At 39.7% G+C, this 17363-nt stretch overlaps 2 protein-coding genes across 3 annotated transcripts in view; one reads left to right on the top strand and one right to left on the bottom strand.

Annotated features, from left to right (window-relative positions):
• The window catches only part of LOC120531345 (galectin-9-like), a 34472-nt gene extending 31885 nt beyond the window's left edge, over nt 1-2587 (top strand). For both annotated transcript variants that reach the window (XM_039756658.1, XM_039756657.1), the window contains one exon: nt 1315-2587. In XM_039756658.1, coding sequence (XP_039612592.1) covers nt 1315-1461 — 147 coding nt within the window. In that variant the 3' untranslated portion in view covers nt 1462-2587. The remainder of the gene's footprint in view (nt 1-1314) is intronic.
• Nucleotides 2588-6256: 3669 nt separating this feature from the next.
• nos2b (nitric oxide synthase 2b, inducible) overlaps nt 6257-17363 on the bottom strand; it is a 40286-nt gene continuing 29179 nt past the window's right edge. Inside the window, exons 19-27 of the mRNA XM_039756656.1 lie at nt 16688-16766; nt 14449-14636; nt 14017-14186; nt 13499-13709; nt 11657-11744; nt 10078-10199; nt 9267-9415; nt 8407-8601; nt 6257-6994 (exon numbers count right to left, since the gene is read on the bottom strand). Of these exons, the coding sequence (XP_039612590.1) occupies nt 6944-6994; nt 8407-8601; nt 9267-9415; nt 10078-10199; nt 11657-11744; nt 13499-13709; nt 14017-14186; nt 14449-14636; nt 16688-16766 (1253 nt within the window). The 3' untranslated portion in view covers nt 6257-6943. The remainder of the gene's footprint in view (nt 6995-8406; nt 8602-9266; nt 9416-10077; nt 10200-11656; nt 11745-13498; nt 13710-14016; nt 14187-14448; nt 14637-16687; nt 16767-17363) is intronic.

The following is a 17363-nucleotide window of genomic DNA, read 5'->3' as shown; positions in this document are numbered from 1 at the left end:
AGTAGGAGATTCACCCATTCTGGAATGTGGGCTCATTATAACATTGATAACCTGTGGCTGGATGCAGGAAAGACATCTTTGAGACACTTATCCTATTTATTGTACAGAGACAAAAGTAAAACAAAACAAAAAAAAAGCTCTTCAGCGTACATTGCATTATGCAGTAAAAAACCAGGCAATTGCTAAATGGTTAGGCTGCATTGCCAAGTCTTACTCTGCTGGCAGGGCTCCTTCTGGCGGGCTGCTCAAGCAAGTAAATGACACCTCCAGGATGTTCTGGATGACAAGATCGGAAAGGATGGGGTCTGTTACCCTCACTGGGCAGCTTCTTGGCACTATGGAGAAAGAAGGAGGTGACAATGTTAGGGGCAGCGCCCCTCTCGTCTCGGTGGGTTATTACATAACTCTACTGAGCCTGCAAGGAGGTCCTCCGACACGCATGCATGACACCTGTTTGTTGATAACCCAAAGTGTTTTTTAAAAATGTCACTTACACAAACAGATGTTCTTTATTAAGCGTATGGCTAACTTGTTATTAAAACCCATTCAATATCAAAGTCCAGTTACAGTATATTGTTATGAATTTGTCGCACTTTCTGTCTGCACTGTAATGAAACATTGGTACTGTTGTTTCCCAAAATTATTAAAGTTGTTTAAAAATATAGGGTTAGTCCCAGGATCACATCCCAATTCACTTACTGTCTTTATAATTTCCTTGATTATGTCGAGAAAAAGCATTGTAAAAATAGACAGATGGAAAATGCAACCCTATTTTCTGCTGTTCACATTTGTAAATTTAGAAAGAATTGGAATACCAATGCCCAAATTCTTATAAGGGTATGTTATCTGGAAGAGATGAAACAATTGGCTTGAATTCTAACTGTTTAAACAATGTACTTTTGATTTCCTCCCTTGATGACTAATTCTGAAAGGCATTGTTTCCTACCAGCCTCCCGTCATAGGTTGTTGTACCGTGTTAGCCATGATGAATGCAGTGAGAAGTCAGGGCCTGCCTGAAGAAGGGGCCTCAGTTACCTCCAAAGCTTGAATATTGTAATTGGTGCAGTTAACCAATAAAAGGCGTCATTTTGCTTGACTTCTCACTGCATACCAGCCTCCCGTAACTTTGAAAGGAAATGAACAGGAATGCATGGCTACATATACTGTATGAATACATCAAGGTGATATGATCAGAATTTGAGCACTCTTCACTACATACAGTATGCTTCCATGTAGTGCAGACTCCTTTTCCATCAAAGAACAGCTAGGTTTGAAGATGGGTTTATAAAAAATTGTTTTTTTTTTCTGTTCTAGATCACCATTGTTTGTGAGAGTCACTGTTTAAAAGTGATGGTGGATGGAGCGCACACCTTCAACTACAATCATCGAGTTTCCCAGCCACACCAGATTGACTGCCTTGAAATTGATGGAGATGTTAACCTTAGCTTTGTGCAATGCTGAGGCCCATGACTTCCATCTCAGGGCTCAAGAGTGATGGTTCTGATTATTTTTTTTTAATACCACAAATAGTAACATATCCTCATGCAGGCTTTAGTTATAGCAAGTTTTTCAGATGCCAATGTACAGTAGAGCATAGCTGGAAAACAATAGGCTAATATTTCACTTTCTTATTACCAGAACTGGAGGCAAGTCTATTTTATAGAAAAAAAAATTCATGAAGGCCAATTCTCAAATTATGTAATATCCATCCTGTGAGAATTTTTGTTGAGTAGTTCTAATTTGGTTCCTGCTGCTGTCTAAAAGCAGTCACAGAATTCAACATTTCAGTTTTTAATTCTCCTTCATCTTTATTCATTCAGTCGCAGATCCATTCAAGACTCGTGCTGTTCTATAAATGTCAACATAAAGCATGCAGTCAAAAACGCAAAAATTACAAATGCATGTCTATATTACAGTTTTCACTTTTGTCTCAAGATATAAAAAAAGTATATTTTTTCAAGAATTAATATTTTTTCAAATTTTAAAAAAGTGCCTACCTATTTGGGCTGAAATGTTTAGAATTATGTTGCACTACGAGCTGGACACCTTTATCATTTGTATTTGTTTCCAGAAGTCAAACTTACCACACCACATACGTTTTTTATTTTCATGGTTCTGCAATGAATAGTTTTGTGGGTGTAATTCCCATCAACGTTTTTGTGCCTGAAGCACCTTTAAACGTTTGACGCTTGTCTCAGTAGCACAGTTCTGTTTTTTCTCCGCCAGCTTTTGCATTTTTGCTTCACTTAAAGTTTGTATGTTAAATTTCATATTCATATCCTTACAGTGTAGAAGTATTTCAAACCTATTAAATAAATGAGAACTTGGTCATTATTTAGTGGATACTTCATTCAGTAAATCAAGCATAGTTTCCCACTAAGACCATTTGTTGGTTTTATTTTTTTTTGTGCTTCCTATTGTTCACTAACTGAACATTCCCTAGTTGGTTTTATTCTGGGCCTTCAGGGCTTAGTGATTGTGAACCACAAACTTCAATGTCCAAGCCACCATTCTGAAGCTTTGTGCTGACAGAACTTCTCAGTGCTTTCTAAAGTTCTCCAATCAGTTAGAAGTCTCTGGAAGCACTGAGACCTCACCTTGGTGTTTGTGATCGGATATACAAGACTGAATGGTCCAGGGGTGTGCACATTTGTGTCAAAATGGCCAAACTCTTCACCTTAAATGTAGTCCAGCACGTCAATCTTAATTTTATATCACACTGCTCTCAATAAATGGCAATCCAGTCTGGCCTTATATCCAGTGCTGCCAGAATAAACACCAACTTTATTTTACCATGAAATGGATAACACTATTGCACACTAATGGGGCACCATCAAAAGAATACAGCTGAATAGAAATTAAAGGGAAACACGCAGATGCTAATAAGAATGGTGAATATCTGGAATGGATAAAATCAAAATATAACACAACAGACTGAAATAACATATGACTTGAATGACTAAAAACTGGCAGGCAATATAGCAAAGGTAGCCTCAGTCCTCTGTAACCGCGAACAAGATGAAATGTGACGATTTCAGTGTTGAGGTTAATGGAGCCTCGCCTGCATATCTAGTGAGTGAGAGCTACACAGAGCCAAATGACTGCCACTGTTTCTAATGGAGTTTTACAACATGGAGGCGACACACATGGGAACATCTCAAGTGGCCAATAGGCTTATATGATGAGAGCCACAGTGCCAAGATTTTTGGGTGTCAGAATTTAGAGCCTTGTAGATATGCTGAGGAAGATGCTCGATGCTCCTTAATCACAGAAAAAGGAAGTGTATTCAAGCTCATAAAGAGTCAGCTTTAGAGTTCACCACCTTGTAGAGCTCTAGGCTTTGTATTCTGAGCTGCTCATTGTCTCTACACTGCTGATGATGACCAGGGAGGGAACGTCATAAAAAATTAAAAACAGTACATCTAAATAAACTAAAAGTAATATTTATGTGTTATCAATGGGATGAACCACACTAAACCTAAATATTCAGCTTGTTCTTTAATGGGTGGAAGTTGCCAGTATGACATTAGAGTTAATCTACTTTTGTGGCGGTTGATTTGATTTGAACTTAGTTTTGTAAAACTTGACTTGCTTTTATGAATGTTTTTTACTTTTAATAAATTCAATAAAATGTAAAAAAAATAAATAAAAAGAGTTAATCCACTTTTATTTATCATGGAAACATTCATAAGGAGGCATTAGTAATAAGGTAAACATTAAAACTAAAAAAAATATAAACACCATATACTGTATATATGTACAAATAGATTTGCCTGTATACATTTATACAGTACATATCAAAAGGTATGTGTTTACATCTCACAGCCACAACATTTTAACCACCTGCCTAATATTGTGTAGGTCCCCGTCGTGCCGCCAAAGCAGATCCATTTAACTCCACTTCTAAATCTAATATCTAAGGTTGTGGGGAACCAAATGGTGTGCTGGACCATAACTTGTTTGGAAATGCATGAAACTGTATTTCCATCGATGTGATTTGCTGTACCATTGCTTACCTCATAAAAGCATAAGAGGTTGACGAATGAGAAGGGATCATTCAGCCCACTCAAATAGCTTGTTTGGCTAATAGTTTAGGTGTCCCAATATGTCATCCAGATGCCTTTATAAACGTGTCAGCATTTTGACTGTTACTACATGACCGATTTGTTCCTGATTCACACAACCATTTGTGTGAAGAAGTGCTTCCTGTTTTCCACTTCTACTTAATTTTTGTCTTGATATGTAATTTGCTGTTTGTTTCAAACAATGCTGTTGGACCAACTTTATCAGTGCCTGTGGCTTAGGCCTCAATCTGTACAGCCTTTCCTGCTCATCACCAGAGTCTGTCAGGCAGAGACAAATCCTTCCAGCCAGGAATTCCATTAGTCTCTCATCTCTGTGCAAAAACCACCAATTCTGTATTTTGGCAGTACCCAAAAAATGTCTACTCATTTTTGTTATGATGAAGAAAATTCAGACACTATTAACCCTTTCAGCCCTGGATTTTCTGTTTTTATGGGAAAAATTATTTTGTGAGATATTCTACCTTCGGGTGTCTAGGAAGCTCAAAAATGAAAAAACAAAAAAAAAAATATCACTATTATTATACAATAGCTGACAAATATTCTTGAGGAAATACAATTGAAAGTGAAGCTACGTACTATGTGGTGCGCACAGACCGGAAGCGTCCATTTTCACTTGCGTGTTTCGCAGTCTGCATGCCAGAATCTCTAGTCTGCGGTAATAGCAGCACGCCTGGTTCCAACAGCTGCAGACGTACATGTGCTTTACAAAAACGGCTACATAGTTATGTACTAGTAATAGGATGTCAGGGCCGAAAGGGTTAAATACAATTTTTATTCAATAAAAATATACAGGCCATTTCCAAAATGGCCTATTAATTGTTTATGACACTTTAAAAATACAGTCAGTGTAATAGCACTAGCAACAAATATGCTTGTCTTAATAAATTTAAGTCCAAAAACAAGAACCTTTGTCAAGACTACACCAAAATACAAGAGGATAGATATCATAGTTTGTGTTAAGGGGCTTACATATTCAAGTAGTACACTGGGGAACCTTAGAGGAGTAAAGATTGAGAACCACTAATCAAAAAGAATTTAGGGAGAATATTCCACCATCTCAAAGAAATCACCCCAGAAAGTACTCAGTCCAGGGGTACAGTCCGCAAAAGGCAAACAAAATCCTTCAATCCAGCTGCACTTAGGGATCCTCATGTGGTTCATCATGTGGTGGGTGCACCAACTCGCTGTATCACTGCATGCCCCCAACCTCTTGCTTTATTTTAGAATGATGTCTATCAAAAATGGTGCAGACAAGGGTGCACAAGTAACCCAGGTATCTAAACTGTCAATGGGGACTAAAAAACTTTGACATGATGATGTGTTGATTTTAAAACCCTGGATATTTACCATTCAATGGCTGTATCCTGAGGACCTAGAGCTGTGTAACTGAAAACTGGTAGAGACAGGCGATGATATATCCCTGTATTTAGGACCCTCATAGTATTACCATGCTTTAGCACTCAACTAAATTCACTTGTAAAGAAAATGCCTAGAATCTTGTTTACAAGTTCATTAGTTTTCTTAGCATGATTTTCTACTACTGGATGGAGTGAATGTGCCCAGTGATGGGCTGAGATCTTGACAAGGACTTGTTAACAAATGAGAGGAGATATTCAGTTCGTCAACCTTCTCTGGTTGGCTAATAGCTAAGTTGTCCCAATATGTAATCCAGATGTTTTTTTAAACGATTTCCGCTTCATCTACATGACTTGGTAATTTGTTGCAGATGCCCATTTCGCTTTGTGTCCGGAATGCTTTTTCTCTTAGCTTCCATTACTGTCTAAGAGAATGTGACTCACTATTCAAATGAAAGTTATGATGGGTCAGCCAAACCAGCTTATAAATGTCTTAGAAAACGGATGGATGGGGTGAGTGCAATTGATTGATGCCTGTTCATAAGGTAAGCAAGAGTGCCCTGAGGTGGACTAATGCTCTTTGTGATGCTCCAACAACTCCTCTAACATTCTAGTGTATAAGCAGATTCAGAAAAATCGATGAAGGAAAGAAGCTCCTGTCTCTAAGGTTGTCACGATTGTGTGGCGTTTTAAGCCTTCCTGTTGTCTGGCTCATGGACCCGTTGAGAGGTGACACGCTAACCATGTACTGCAGATTTAAATTTTCCAAAGGTTTTGAAGCAAAGGCACAGAAAATGAATGAAAGACATCTGCATTTCCAGATTTCTTTATTTCAAGATTACAATCGGCACATTTACATTAAAGCCACTTTTTCAGTGTACGTGAGTAATGCAACAGCATTAAAAAGCAATTAAAATTTAGACTGTGCCACCACACAGCACCTCCGTTAAACTCTGCAGGCACTTTTTAATATTTATTTCCAGTCATTCCTGAAACATGGAATATATCTAAAAACTTAAGTTGTCAGATATTCGTTATATTTTATTATGTACACTATATACATACTGCTATATGTAACAATTATTGCAACCAGAGTGAATCTTGCAGTGTTTCTGTCAGTACAGTTCACCCAGTCAAGTCACCAGCTGGGAGTACCATTCTGGAAAATGTGAGTCACATTTGAATTGTCATAAAGAGAGGCGAGGTGGAACAGTCCAGCAATTCAGTAAGGCATCCACTCTGCATTATTAGTCAAACATCCACTACTCTAACAGATTAACTATGTACAACACAAATAAGTTAAATCTGTACCTATGGAAGCCCATATTATATATCATTTTTGTACTTTTACAAAGAATGCTCTGACTAGAGGCTTTTGGCACTACTCTCTTGCTGCCCAGGAATTACCCCCAGCACAACCTCCAGGGCCACGTGTGACGCTGCCGTCTATCCGGTGTTCAGGCAGCTCGGTCTCTGTAAACGCATGCAGCAGTCCACGTGGGCTCATTTCTGAAATACCACTCCGAAGATGTCCTCATGATATCGTTTGTCGAGCTATAGAGAGGTACAAAAGAAAGGAAGGGTTGAGAGGTATTAACACTGGCTAATGGTCAGCACATTCTTGAACTTTTACTGTCAGTTTGTTTGAAGATAATACGTTTTAAACATTCTGAAAAGTAATTCCTGAACCTCAGCCCAGAGTCTTTTTCAGGTGATTTCTGTTTCAGATGAACCTCTTTAAGACATTCATCTAGCTATTCATCTAGTTTGATCCTAACTTACTTGCATGTTTAAATCTATGCAGGTCTTTCACATTCTCTTCAGTCTACTATAGAATACGTTGAAACTGTGCACTCCATCAAAGACTTTAAGAAGGTAAAAACAAGAGGGTGGAAGATGGGAGCTTTGTCTTACATAAAAGAGCAAACTTCAAAGTGGAATGCCTCTACACTTCTGTGTTTCCAATTTGTAAACCATTGCCTCTGTTAGAAGACTGAACAGTTTGTTGCAAACACTGTGGCTCCTTGGCAGACATGCCAGCAGGCGTATTTCTCATTGCTTTGTACTGCAAAAGTCAGATACTCACTGAAGACAAGGGAGACTCTGATGCAAATCTCAAACTGCTTCTGACAGGGACCCTCAAGCAGATGGTTGTTTGTCAGTCAAATTAACTGGTTTGCACATAAATATTATTCAAGTACTGTATATCAAACTTTGATTAAGTATAAACACCTTCCAAGGTTTGTTTCTATACCTGTACATAAGATGATGGTAAATTGATGTATGGGGACAAGAGAGTAACTGAGTTTTCAAACTGAAGCTAGGACCCCAAAGCCGTTACCAAAAGGGGCTTTTTACGCAAAGGTAATGTGTTTACTGGCATCAGAATGCCAGTTTGATACCTGCTTTCTTAAATTGGCTGAGTGAACGCAAGGACTAAACAGAGGATGACAAAGTAGTTGGGCAAATTTACGGCTTTCTTTATCAACAAGGTTATGTCCATGAATCAAAACACAGGCTGGAGAAGACCACCGATAACACCGTTTTACTGATGCCAGCATACACTCCTACTTTTTTTTGTTTTGTTTAAAAAAAAAAAAGAGAATACGATAGCCATTTACTTTGAATTAAACAGAATAAAAGCAAACAAAAATAGAAAACTAAGCAAAATGAAATTCAGCCTCCACCCAGTACTTGTTAAGTTTTGATTCAACCATCATTAACATTTAAGTGTATAATCTGAGGCTGATTAACGTGGGCCTTTTCCAGTTTGATTAAATAAATCATTGAAATCTCATACTGTGAGGGAGGCCTTTGAGAAACCTGAGAGTTGACTGCTCCATGGAAACTACATCATTGTAAAATAGTCAGACTGTATCTGAAGTACATACTTTTTAAATGCATTGCAAGTATATTCACAAAACTGGAAATTAAAAAGCTAAGCATGAAGCTATACAACTACTTACCTTCAGTTGCGTCAAGTATTTCTCTGCCTTTTCCATGTTTTTTCCGAGTTTAGCTGCCAGGATCTCTTTGAGGGTATGGGCCACATCTTGAGCCATCCGAATGTCCCCACAGATGTAAATGTGGCCTTTCTTTTCATATAGCAGCATGAATACCTTCTCTGACAGCTGCTCTCTTAAGATGTCTTGAACATAGACCTTCAGGAGACAAGATAAGTAAATGATTACAGGATACTGAATAAATCTATTTCTGTCCCAGAATCTGAGGACCTTGAAGCCATTTTTGGAGGATTGTGGTACTTGATTTCTACATAGGGCAGTCATTTATTATTTGTATTAATCGGCAAAATTCAACAAAACGTTTTTCACAGTGAATATGCTGTGTTTGCTGGTGACCTTTTTCGCTATATAATTTTCCTGGAAAGTCATCATGCAGACAACTTAGGCAAATTTTTTTCCCAGCTCCCATGATGCTTTGCAAAGCCAGCGTGACATCACAGAGCTACAGAAGCTATTGTCGAACTGGACAACAAACTGGTGCCAATCATTCCCAGTCGAAAAAAATGTATTTTAAATAGCACAGTAATCACGATCACAAGATGAGATTATAGATGGCCCTGATAAAAGGCACCAAACGTTCCAAAGAAACTTCTGTTCTAATTAGAAAAGTGTAAACTTGATATTCTGATACCTCAACTTTTACTCATTCAGTGCCTGTGAACTTCATCATAATTAATATTGTTTAATTTTGCAATAAAGCACCCAGCATTTCATGCCATAATACACTCATTTCACTTATGATCATCACATGCCAGCATCAAATGAAGGACAAAAAGGATGATAGATGTATGTACAGCACTTACTTTCTTCTGGTCAGGTTCCCTGGAGTAGGCTGTGTAGACTTCATCTAAGACGCCCTTCCTTTTCATCTCTAGCATTTCATCTTTGTAAATGTGGTCCATGGCAGATTGCCGACAGCCAAACACCAGAGTCATCGGACAGGTTTTCAGCTCTGGTGGGGAATGAACAGAAGGTGTTAGAAATCCAAAGATAGTTGTAATTGAAATATCAATTTCCTTAAATTGATGATAGCTTATCATGTCATACGTAGGTTGTCCTGGGCTAGCCTTAAGTAAGCTCTATGCTTTTGGTCCCTGAAGTTAGGATCACCTTCCCTCTCTCAATCTCTTGTGTGGACCTAAATGGTGACTACAAAATGCATTTTTAACCAGGACATGCAGCTCTTAAATGTAACTTGTAGCTGGAGATGTGTGACACGTATGCAATTCTATAAGTACAATCCAAAGAATGTACAGTACTGTCATTCATCCATTCAGTATGAACCCATTTCATCCAGGTCAGTTTCAGAGGGGCCAAAGCCTAACCTGGCAGTGCAGAACTCAAGACAACAACAGCCCTTGGACAGAATGCCAGTCCATTGCCGGGCACACTCACACTCACTCACACAGGGCCAGCTGACTTAACATAGGCAGTGTTGTGATGTGAGAGGAATAATACAAAGATGATTTGGCTAAACTGGGATTTGAACCCAGACAGCTAGAGCCACACAGCGCTGCAACAATTAGAATGAAGTCTGCAGAATATACTGTAGGTTAATTCAAAAATCAATCCAAATTTGTGTTTAATTGCATCTTTCTAAATGCTAACATTTACCTTCTTTCTCCATATCATGTAGTCTTTGTTGCCAGAAACTCCTGAAAGGTGCAATGCCTGTTCCAGGTCCCACTAAAATAGTAGGGGCATTAGGCTCCTTATGTAAAAGAAAGTTGCTTGTGCTAGAAGAGACAGATATAGATCATTGTCATTTACCTCATAAAGTGGTTTCAATTACTTCTCTTACCTTAAACTAAATGAAGTAGGCTTTACTAGGATGAATTAGATAAGCGGGATACAAAATGGATGTATCTTAATTACTGAATTTGAACGTAATTCAAAGCAGTGTTCAATTGACCTTAAAGTTAAAAATAATCACGCATAATTCACGCATAATGAGAACTTCCAAATACAATTGGTGTCCTCACACTGGCATCTTTCATAACACAGGCATGGAAGCAACAGAGAGCAAATAAAGCAGATAGAAAGGGTACTATTTCACTTTAAGTTCAGAATTTTAAGTAAACGTTTACATATTTCAAACTCTTACATGAAACATTTACCAAATGTATTGCATTTTAACACTTATACTAGTAAAAATGTACTTCAAAAAAAAGAGACGCGAGCTATGCGTCATGCAAAGCGTTTTCTTTCAACCCGTAAAAACCATGTGGACTGCTGAGTGTGTCCAGTGACTGTGTGATCTTGCAGGATCAGTTGTAAAGCTTTGTGACACATAGGGAGTCACCACTTAAGGATGAAAGTTCTGGCCTCCCCAACCTCTTCTCATTCAGTGGTGCTGATACAACAAGAGAAGAATGGTGGTTGATGTGCATAATCACTACTCGTCAATATTGGTGTTCCATCAGAGAGATAAAATAGATCACTTGGACCAATGCTGACAAGTCCCACTTGATGTCCTGCTGAAATTGGCAAACCTGCAGACTCTGATGTCTCAATATTCTTTCACTCTATGCTTATGCCCCTAAGCTGTTTAAGAACCCCTTGCATGTCACAACTCACTCTTGAAGATTAGATCTCACTGTTATGAGTTATTTATGCAGAGGTCCAGGAAATTCTAAAGGGCTCACGAACATTTTATCGCAACTGTATATATTACTGGAAGCACTTACCCAAATCCCTCAGTTTCTAACCATTATAAACTGAAATGCACTTTCAAATACTAAATAGAGTTATATTCAAAGGCAAAGAACATGACTTTTTTGTTTGTGATGTGCCACATTTTATCTGTGATTATGGGGGCATCACCATTGTATTGAGAGCAAGAAATCTCCAATACGGCATTACCCTTGCTAATGTTGCAGATCCATAGTAAATATTTTGAGCATTAATTTATATATACATCCAATTCTGTATCCTCTTAATCCTGGCAGCGCTGTGTTAAATGCAGGAATCAACCCTGAATCTGGCAGCAGTCCATTAAAGGGCAATCTCAAATATTTACCCAAAGGGTCAGATTATCGTGGAACATTATTTTCTTGAGCACCCAGAGGATTACCCACACAGACAAGGAAAAATTTGAACTGGAAAAATTCAAATGGACAATGACCAAGATGGGATTTGAACCCAGTGCCCCAAAGGTGTAAGCTAGCTGTGCTAATCACTGAACCACTCTTACCTGCGAATGAAGCATGGAACCAAGTCTCCCTCTTTGATTGTATTCAGCCAGTTGCTGCAGACTCCATAGTGAACAGGTCCCTGCCCATCTGGAAAGAATTAGGAAACATCTTGTGTGACTTTCATAAACTGCACAAGTGTCCAGATGTGTCTTACTTTTCCAGTAAACTAGTTTATGTCTGTCTAACTTGAAGAGGCAGCAAAAATCTTCACACGTAATGTATAAAATATTAAGTAAAAAAAGTGACAAAAAGTAAAAAAAGTGTTCTACATGTGTAGGTACAAGCCATGTTCATCACTGGTCCCAGGATTGAGAAACATTGCAGACCAATGAAAAGTGCAGCCTTTGATACTTGGACTCAATGGAGTCCAAATTCTATGTAAGAATCTTCCACATGTAGGGGTAGAAGGAGAAGTTCCTGTACAACATTTGGTAAGAAATTGGGAAGTATTAATGTAGTCCTTGAAGTAGTGTTTCACCACTCCACGTTTGCTCCTCTTAGCGTCATGTGTTTCATTCACACCACTGTTATGTGATCAAGAGGTGCGTTTCACTCAAAGTCAAAGGTTGTGATGCGACTTGGTGTAAGAGGGTTCTACAAAATGCCCTTGTATCACGCACCTTCAACTATAAGCAGCTAAAATGTCCCGAGCTGTATAGGAATTGCTTTCACCTTGAAGGATAACTTACTGTTAGTCTGATTGGATACTTCATGTAGAGCTTTATCATTATCTCATGTCTCCTTATCTCACTATCTTACTTAAACGGAGCAATTTTTTATATTTTATTGTGAGTGACATATGTAGGTATTTACTGTTTAGAAATTCAATGTTATCATAGCGTAAAGGTATATGAGTGGTAATGATACCATTTATAACCAACAGGGCACACTACAACTACTATAATTCTAGGACTGGAACAACCCAAATATGAATAACATTGGGCTTATTAATCTGGTAGCTGTTTACCAAAACCACAGGACAGGGTGATATAACTTGTCAAGAGTACTGAGGAGCACACCCAGCCTAGAACTCCCCTGTACAACTCTGTGGCATGAGCAACAATGAAATGCACCTGGTGCCACTGGGTGGGCTCCTGAAAGGCCCCATCAGAGCTTGGGATGGACACTGGGTAATTCAGATGTACTTCTAGGGTTCTTTGTAGCAGTGTATGGGTATGGTTGAAATTTCGAGGTATTTAGTGGATGAGGGCTCAGTTAATAGGAAGAAGGAAGGCCAGAGGATTTGGGAAGGAGTGGAATCTGCAGTGAAGGTGAACAGAGGAGAGTATAACAGAGGGTAAGTGGACCATCCAACCTATGGGGAAGATGGTGTCCCTTTTGTTTGTTTAGTTAGGCCTTAAGGAATGGGTTTTATTTTACCCATATACCTTTTTCTTGCTCTTGCTAGTCCTGTGCTTTTGTTATTACTTTGGTCTTACTGATCATCATTTAGGTTCAGAAGAACTCTGTGCCTGTCTTCAGTGAAGAATACAAGAGCAAATCAAACTATACATTAATGAAGGCCTGTGATGAAATGACTTTGTGAATTGCACCCACTGCTGGACAGACTCTGGTCATTTGACCATGAAATGGATTAAGTAGGTTTCAAAATGCATGTGTTTATGTATATCATTTCATGTCTGTGCTTTTCTGACAAGCTGAGAATACAAATACCAGCTTGCCATTTGGATTACTTTCTAAATTGCTTTCTAACAATGCAAACTTTAAAAAGTCATTATGTAAAATGTAGTTTGATTAATGAAAACCTTGAGGTGAGTTGCACTTGGACTGGACATAACAGACTGTTAGTCAGGGCATACCATGGAGGCGACAGGACATACCTTGGGTGTTGTAGCAGACAACTGCCACAGTCAAGTGGATCTCTTGAGGGTTCAGGTCTTGAGATGAGCTGATTGAGTAGAACCGAGGTTTCAGAGGTGGCAGCTGACTGAGGATGAAAGAGGTAGTGATCTCCAGGGATGGAAACTCGTCAAGCACTTCCAGCAATGTGGGGCTCCTAAAGTCTTTCCAGTGTTTGTATGTCTCTGTATCCTAAAAGATGGAAATGGAGCATTTCAGTCACAGGGCTTTTCATCTCTAACCCATGGCTCCCTGAACTAATCTAGCCTCATCCTGTCGAAGCACTTGGTCATAATCCCTTAAATGTCATATCCTGTAGTCTTTGCTTGTCACTCAGCTTAAAATTGCCACAGAAACCCTGTGATATCAGCTGGTGCGATCTGTCTCACTTTTCTAGAATGCTAGCATGTCCAGAATGGACAACATTATGCATTCAGCTTCTCTGAATGACTTCACAATGCCCTGTATGGCCCAGATGGCCTCTTCTTTCACATTTTACCTTGGCCAGTTTCTCCAGCTGTCTCCTCTCTTCTTCCTCACAGGTTAGCTGACACATCTTCTTGAGAAGCAGCTGGCTTGGTGGAGTGGTGATGTCGAGGAAGTAGGTGAGGGCCTGTTGGATAGAACATGGTGGTAGGCGGCTATTGGTTATCCAGCTCTTAGTGGAACCTGGAAGGATGACAGACAGAGTCTGGAGTAAAATCAAACTGCAGACTGCAATGGACTGCAGTGTAGTGCTTAAAAAGTCAGCCAATCTGTCTGAGCCACTTGACAAAGTACTATTGAAAAAATATTGTATAAAACTAAGAGGAACTCATTTATTTTACTCTCCCAGTTGAAAGACTTTAATTTCTGTTTCTTTTTATTCACCGTCACAATGATTTGGAATTCTAGCATCACACTCACCACACCGACCTCAGAGACCACTTACCTTGGTCAGACTGTGTGAGCACCTCCAGGCGCAGGTTCTGGTGACTTGGTGGGGCATCCTTCAGCCGTTTGATGACACCACTGACCAACTCAATTTGATTTCCGGGGAATACTCCAAGATGTTCACCAGGGAGATACACCAGATCCTGAGATTCAGTGCTAATTAACTGCAGCAGGATAGTGGAGCGGCTGCAAAAATAATTTAAAAGAAACTGGTTGATACAACTATCTATAGGTTTTTGAAACCATTTCAGTCAATTCAGGAGCACGTGGCTCTTGGCCTATCTATATAATAAAAGCCCAGCGCGGTGTCCATGTCCGCGTTCCTTTTGGCTGTATAGCCGCCCTGTAGAAAAGCCCCAGTCCATCCCCTCTCAGAATTCCTGCTTACCCCCCTCCATTCTTACCCCTTTGCTTTTATTTTTCCTGTTCCCGAAAATCTTTTCAAAACAAAAGTAAACAAATAGACAGAGCGTCACATTAACGTCTTCTCCCCTCTGCCTATTAAATAATTAATAAAATGAATTCAAAAAATCACGAAAGGAACAGAAACCACAACCTACCCTTACAGCATCCACCGCGCTTCCGGCGTTACAGCCAAACACGTGGTGTATGCAGGTTATGAGGTGTGACGCTAATTAACACCCGTACTACAACAGATTATATTGTTCATATACTATTAACTATTTACAGGGATCAACTCTTTTGGGGAATTTCATAACAAAAACAAAAAAATTTAATTATAAATAACATGTACACTTGAGTATTTCGAGCCCCGCGTCTGAGTCGGATAGTTCCCCTGGTCACCAATTCGTGTGCTTCACTATGCCCATTATGCCTTTCTGTCTTCAGCTACCCATGTGCACTTGTACGGAGGAGACCTTACGGAACAATGCCGAAACGAAACGCAACTAACCCTGCTGCTGCAAGAGAGGACACATTACAGTATGATCATGAAGCAAAGAGTCAAAGGCGTGACAGTCGCTCGCAAGAAACGGACACTCAGCATTCACACAGATTAGCTCAATGACGCGTCTCTGCCGCACAACGAAAGGCATCTGAAACCCCTACAGAGAGAGAAGACAGATTACGCCGTGATCGTGAAAGAAAGAGACAAAAGCGTGCCAATGAGACACCTGACAAGAGGTCCTTATGATTGAGTCCTTCAACTGTGGTCATCCAACGCGCAGTGTAGCGCGCGCCAAGTTGCTAGTACTGATAATAAGAACAAAAGTCAAGAACCAACCCTGGGCAGGATGCCAGTTCAATACAGGCCACAATCACACACACTGGAGCAATTGAACGAAGACTTGCATCTTTGGAATTTAGGAGGAAGACCAGATTTCCTGGAAAAATCCTAACATGGATAAAGGATGAACATGAAAAGTCCAATATTGCCCATGCCAGGATTTGAACCAAGGACTCTGAAGCTGTGAGAACTCAATAATAACCACTTTACCACCTAGGCTGATATAGTCTGATTTGTGATCAAATGAACTAAGGGACCTCAGGCCTTAGCTGGCATCACATTAACGGGAAGGTAAGTCTCTAACAATAATAGACACTCCATAAGTCTCTTCTGTTGACTCCTGACGTGCATCACATTGACTGAAACAATTTTCTTTAGTAGAGGGTCATGGATTGGCTGAGCCTACCCTAGAAACAGGGCTCAGTATGGTGTGAACCAACTCTTGTAAAGATGCCAGCCCATCACAGGGCACACTAACTTAATTTATTCATTATATAAACTGTCGTCTTTCTTTTGAGCAGTGAGGTACAAGAAGGTTATCCCAAAATGCACTGGTGGACAAAACAATTTACGTCATCAGATAGAGAGCCTGTTCATTACAGGGCAAACTCATTCACAGAAATCCAATTTAGAAATGCAAGACGGCTTGGCATCATGTCTTTAAAATGCTAAAGAAAACAGGAGTTCAATAAAGAATCCCACACAGCCAAGAACAGATTTAGGGTCCAAGTACAGTGCAGACTCAGAGTATGCTACTCTGCTAACAGAAGGAAATAAAAAAAAACAAGGTGCTGTGCCCATTGACATCTGAATAACCCTGGGCAAGAGGGACCGGGCTCAGGTTATGCAAATGGTGGAGTCCATTCTAGAAGACTAAGGGGTTACTTCTCCCCAATATGCATCCATGTAGGATAATATAAACAAATAGGATGTCCCTTTATGCAAGTACAAAAGTGGCAAGCCATTTTCAGTTAGGGGTTCAAAAGTCTACCTTGAATCAGGGCTCTGGAGGTTCCTTCTGGACTTCAACTTCATGCCAAAGACATCCTTTGAATGGAGCATCGACAGTGCTGTAAAGAGAAAACATTGTGAGAAATTCACCTTCAAAGCTTGGAAGTTGAGACCCTCCTGTGCCCAAATGAGGTTGCAACTTGGCATGATGGTAGAACAAATGTGGCTTTGACTCTTTAATCTGATTCTTGGGGAAGCTGATCACCAGCTCTTATAATCTCCCAGCAGTGTCTTCACTCGCTGACATGCTGCCCACTTGGTTGAGTCCCTCTATTGATGTGGATGAGTGTTTTTTTCATAGTTAATGTTTTTTTCTTGCTGTTGGTTTGCTTGGCAGAGCCCTTTGTAATGGTGGACATTAACAAATGGAAACCATAAAAGCCATTAAAGGAGGCTGTGCCATGTAACACCTTGAGCTGCAGGACTGAGTGTCCATTTATGGTGTAGTAGAGGGTCTATAAACACCATGAAGGAATGCCTGCCAAGATAGTATAGTGCATGCTCTTGTACTTCACACAGCCTTTATTCCAGAAGATGGCACTAATAAGCGTACAAAAAATAGCAGTCTAAATAACACTAGAGCCATCTGCTTCCCACAAGACATTAGCCATCCAGCATTGGCATCCTGTATGCTGTGGCATGCTGCCCTCGTTTCT

This window comes from Polypterus senegalus, chromosome 6 (assembly GCF_016835505.1).
Source record: "Polypterus senegalus isolate Bchr_013 chromosome 6, ASM1683550v1, whole genome shotgun sequence".
Taxonomy (NCBI): domain Eukaryota; kingdom Metazoa; phylum Chordata; class Cladistia; order Polypteriformes; family Polypteridae; genus Polypterus; species Polypterus senegalus.
The sequence above is the reverse complement of the archived record's forward strand: the minus strand, read 5'-3'. Positions and strand labels throughout refer to the sequence as shown.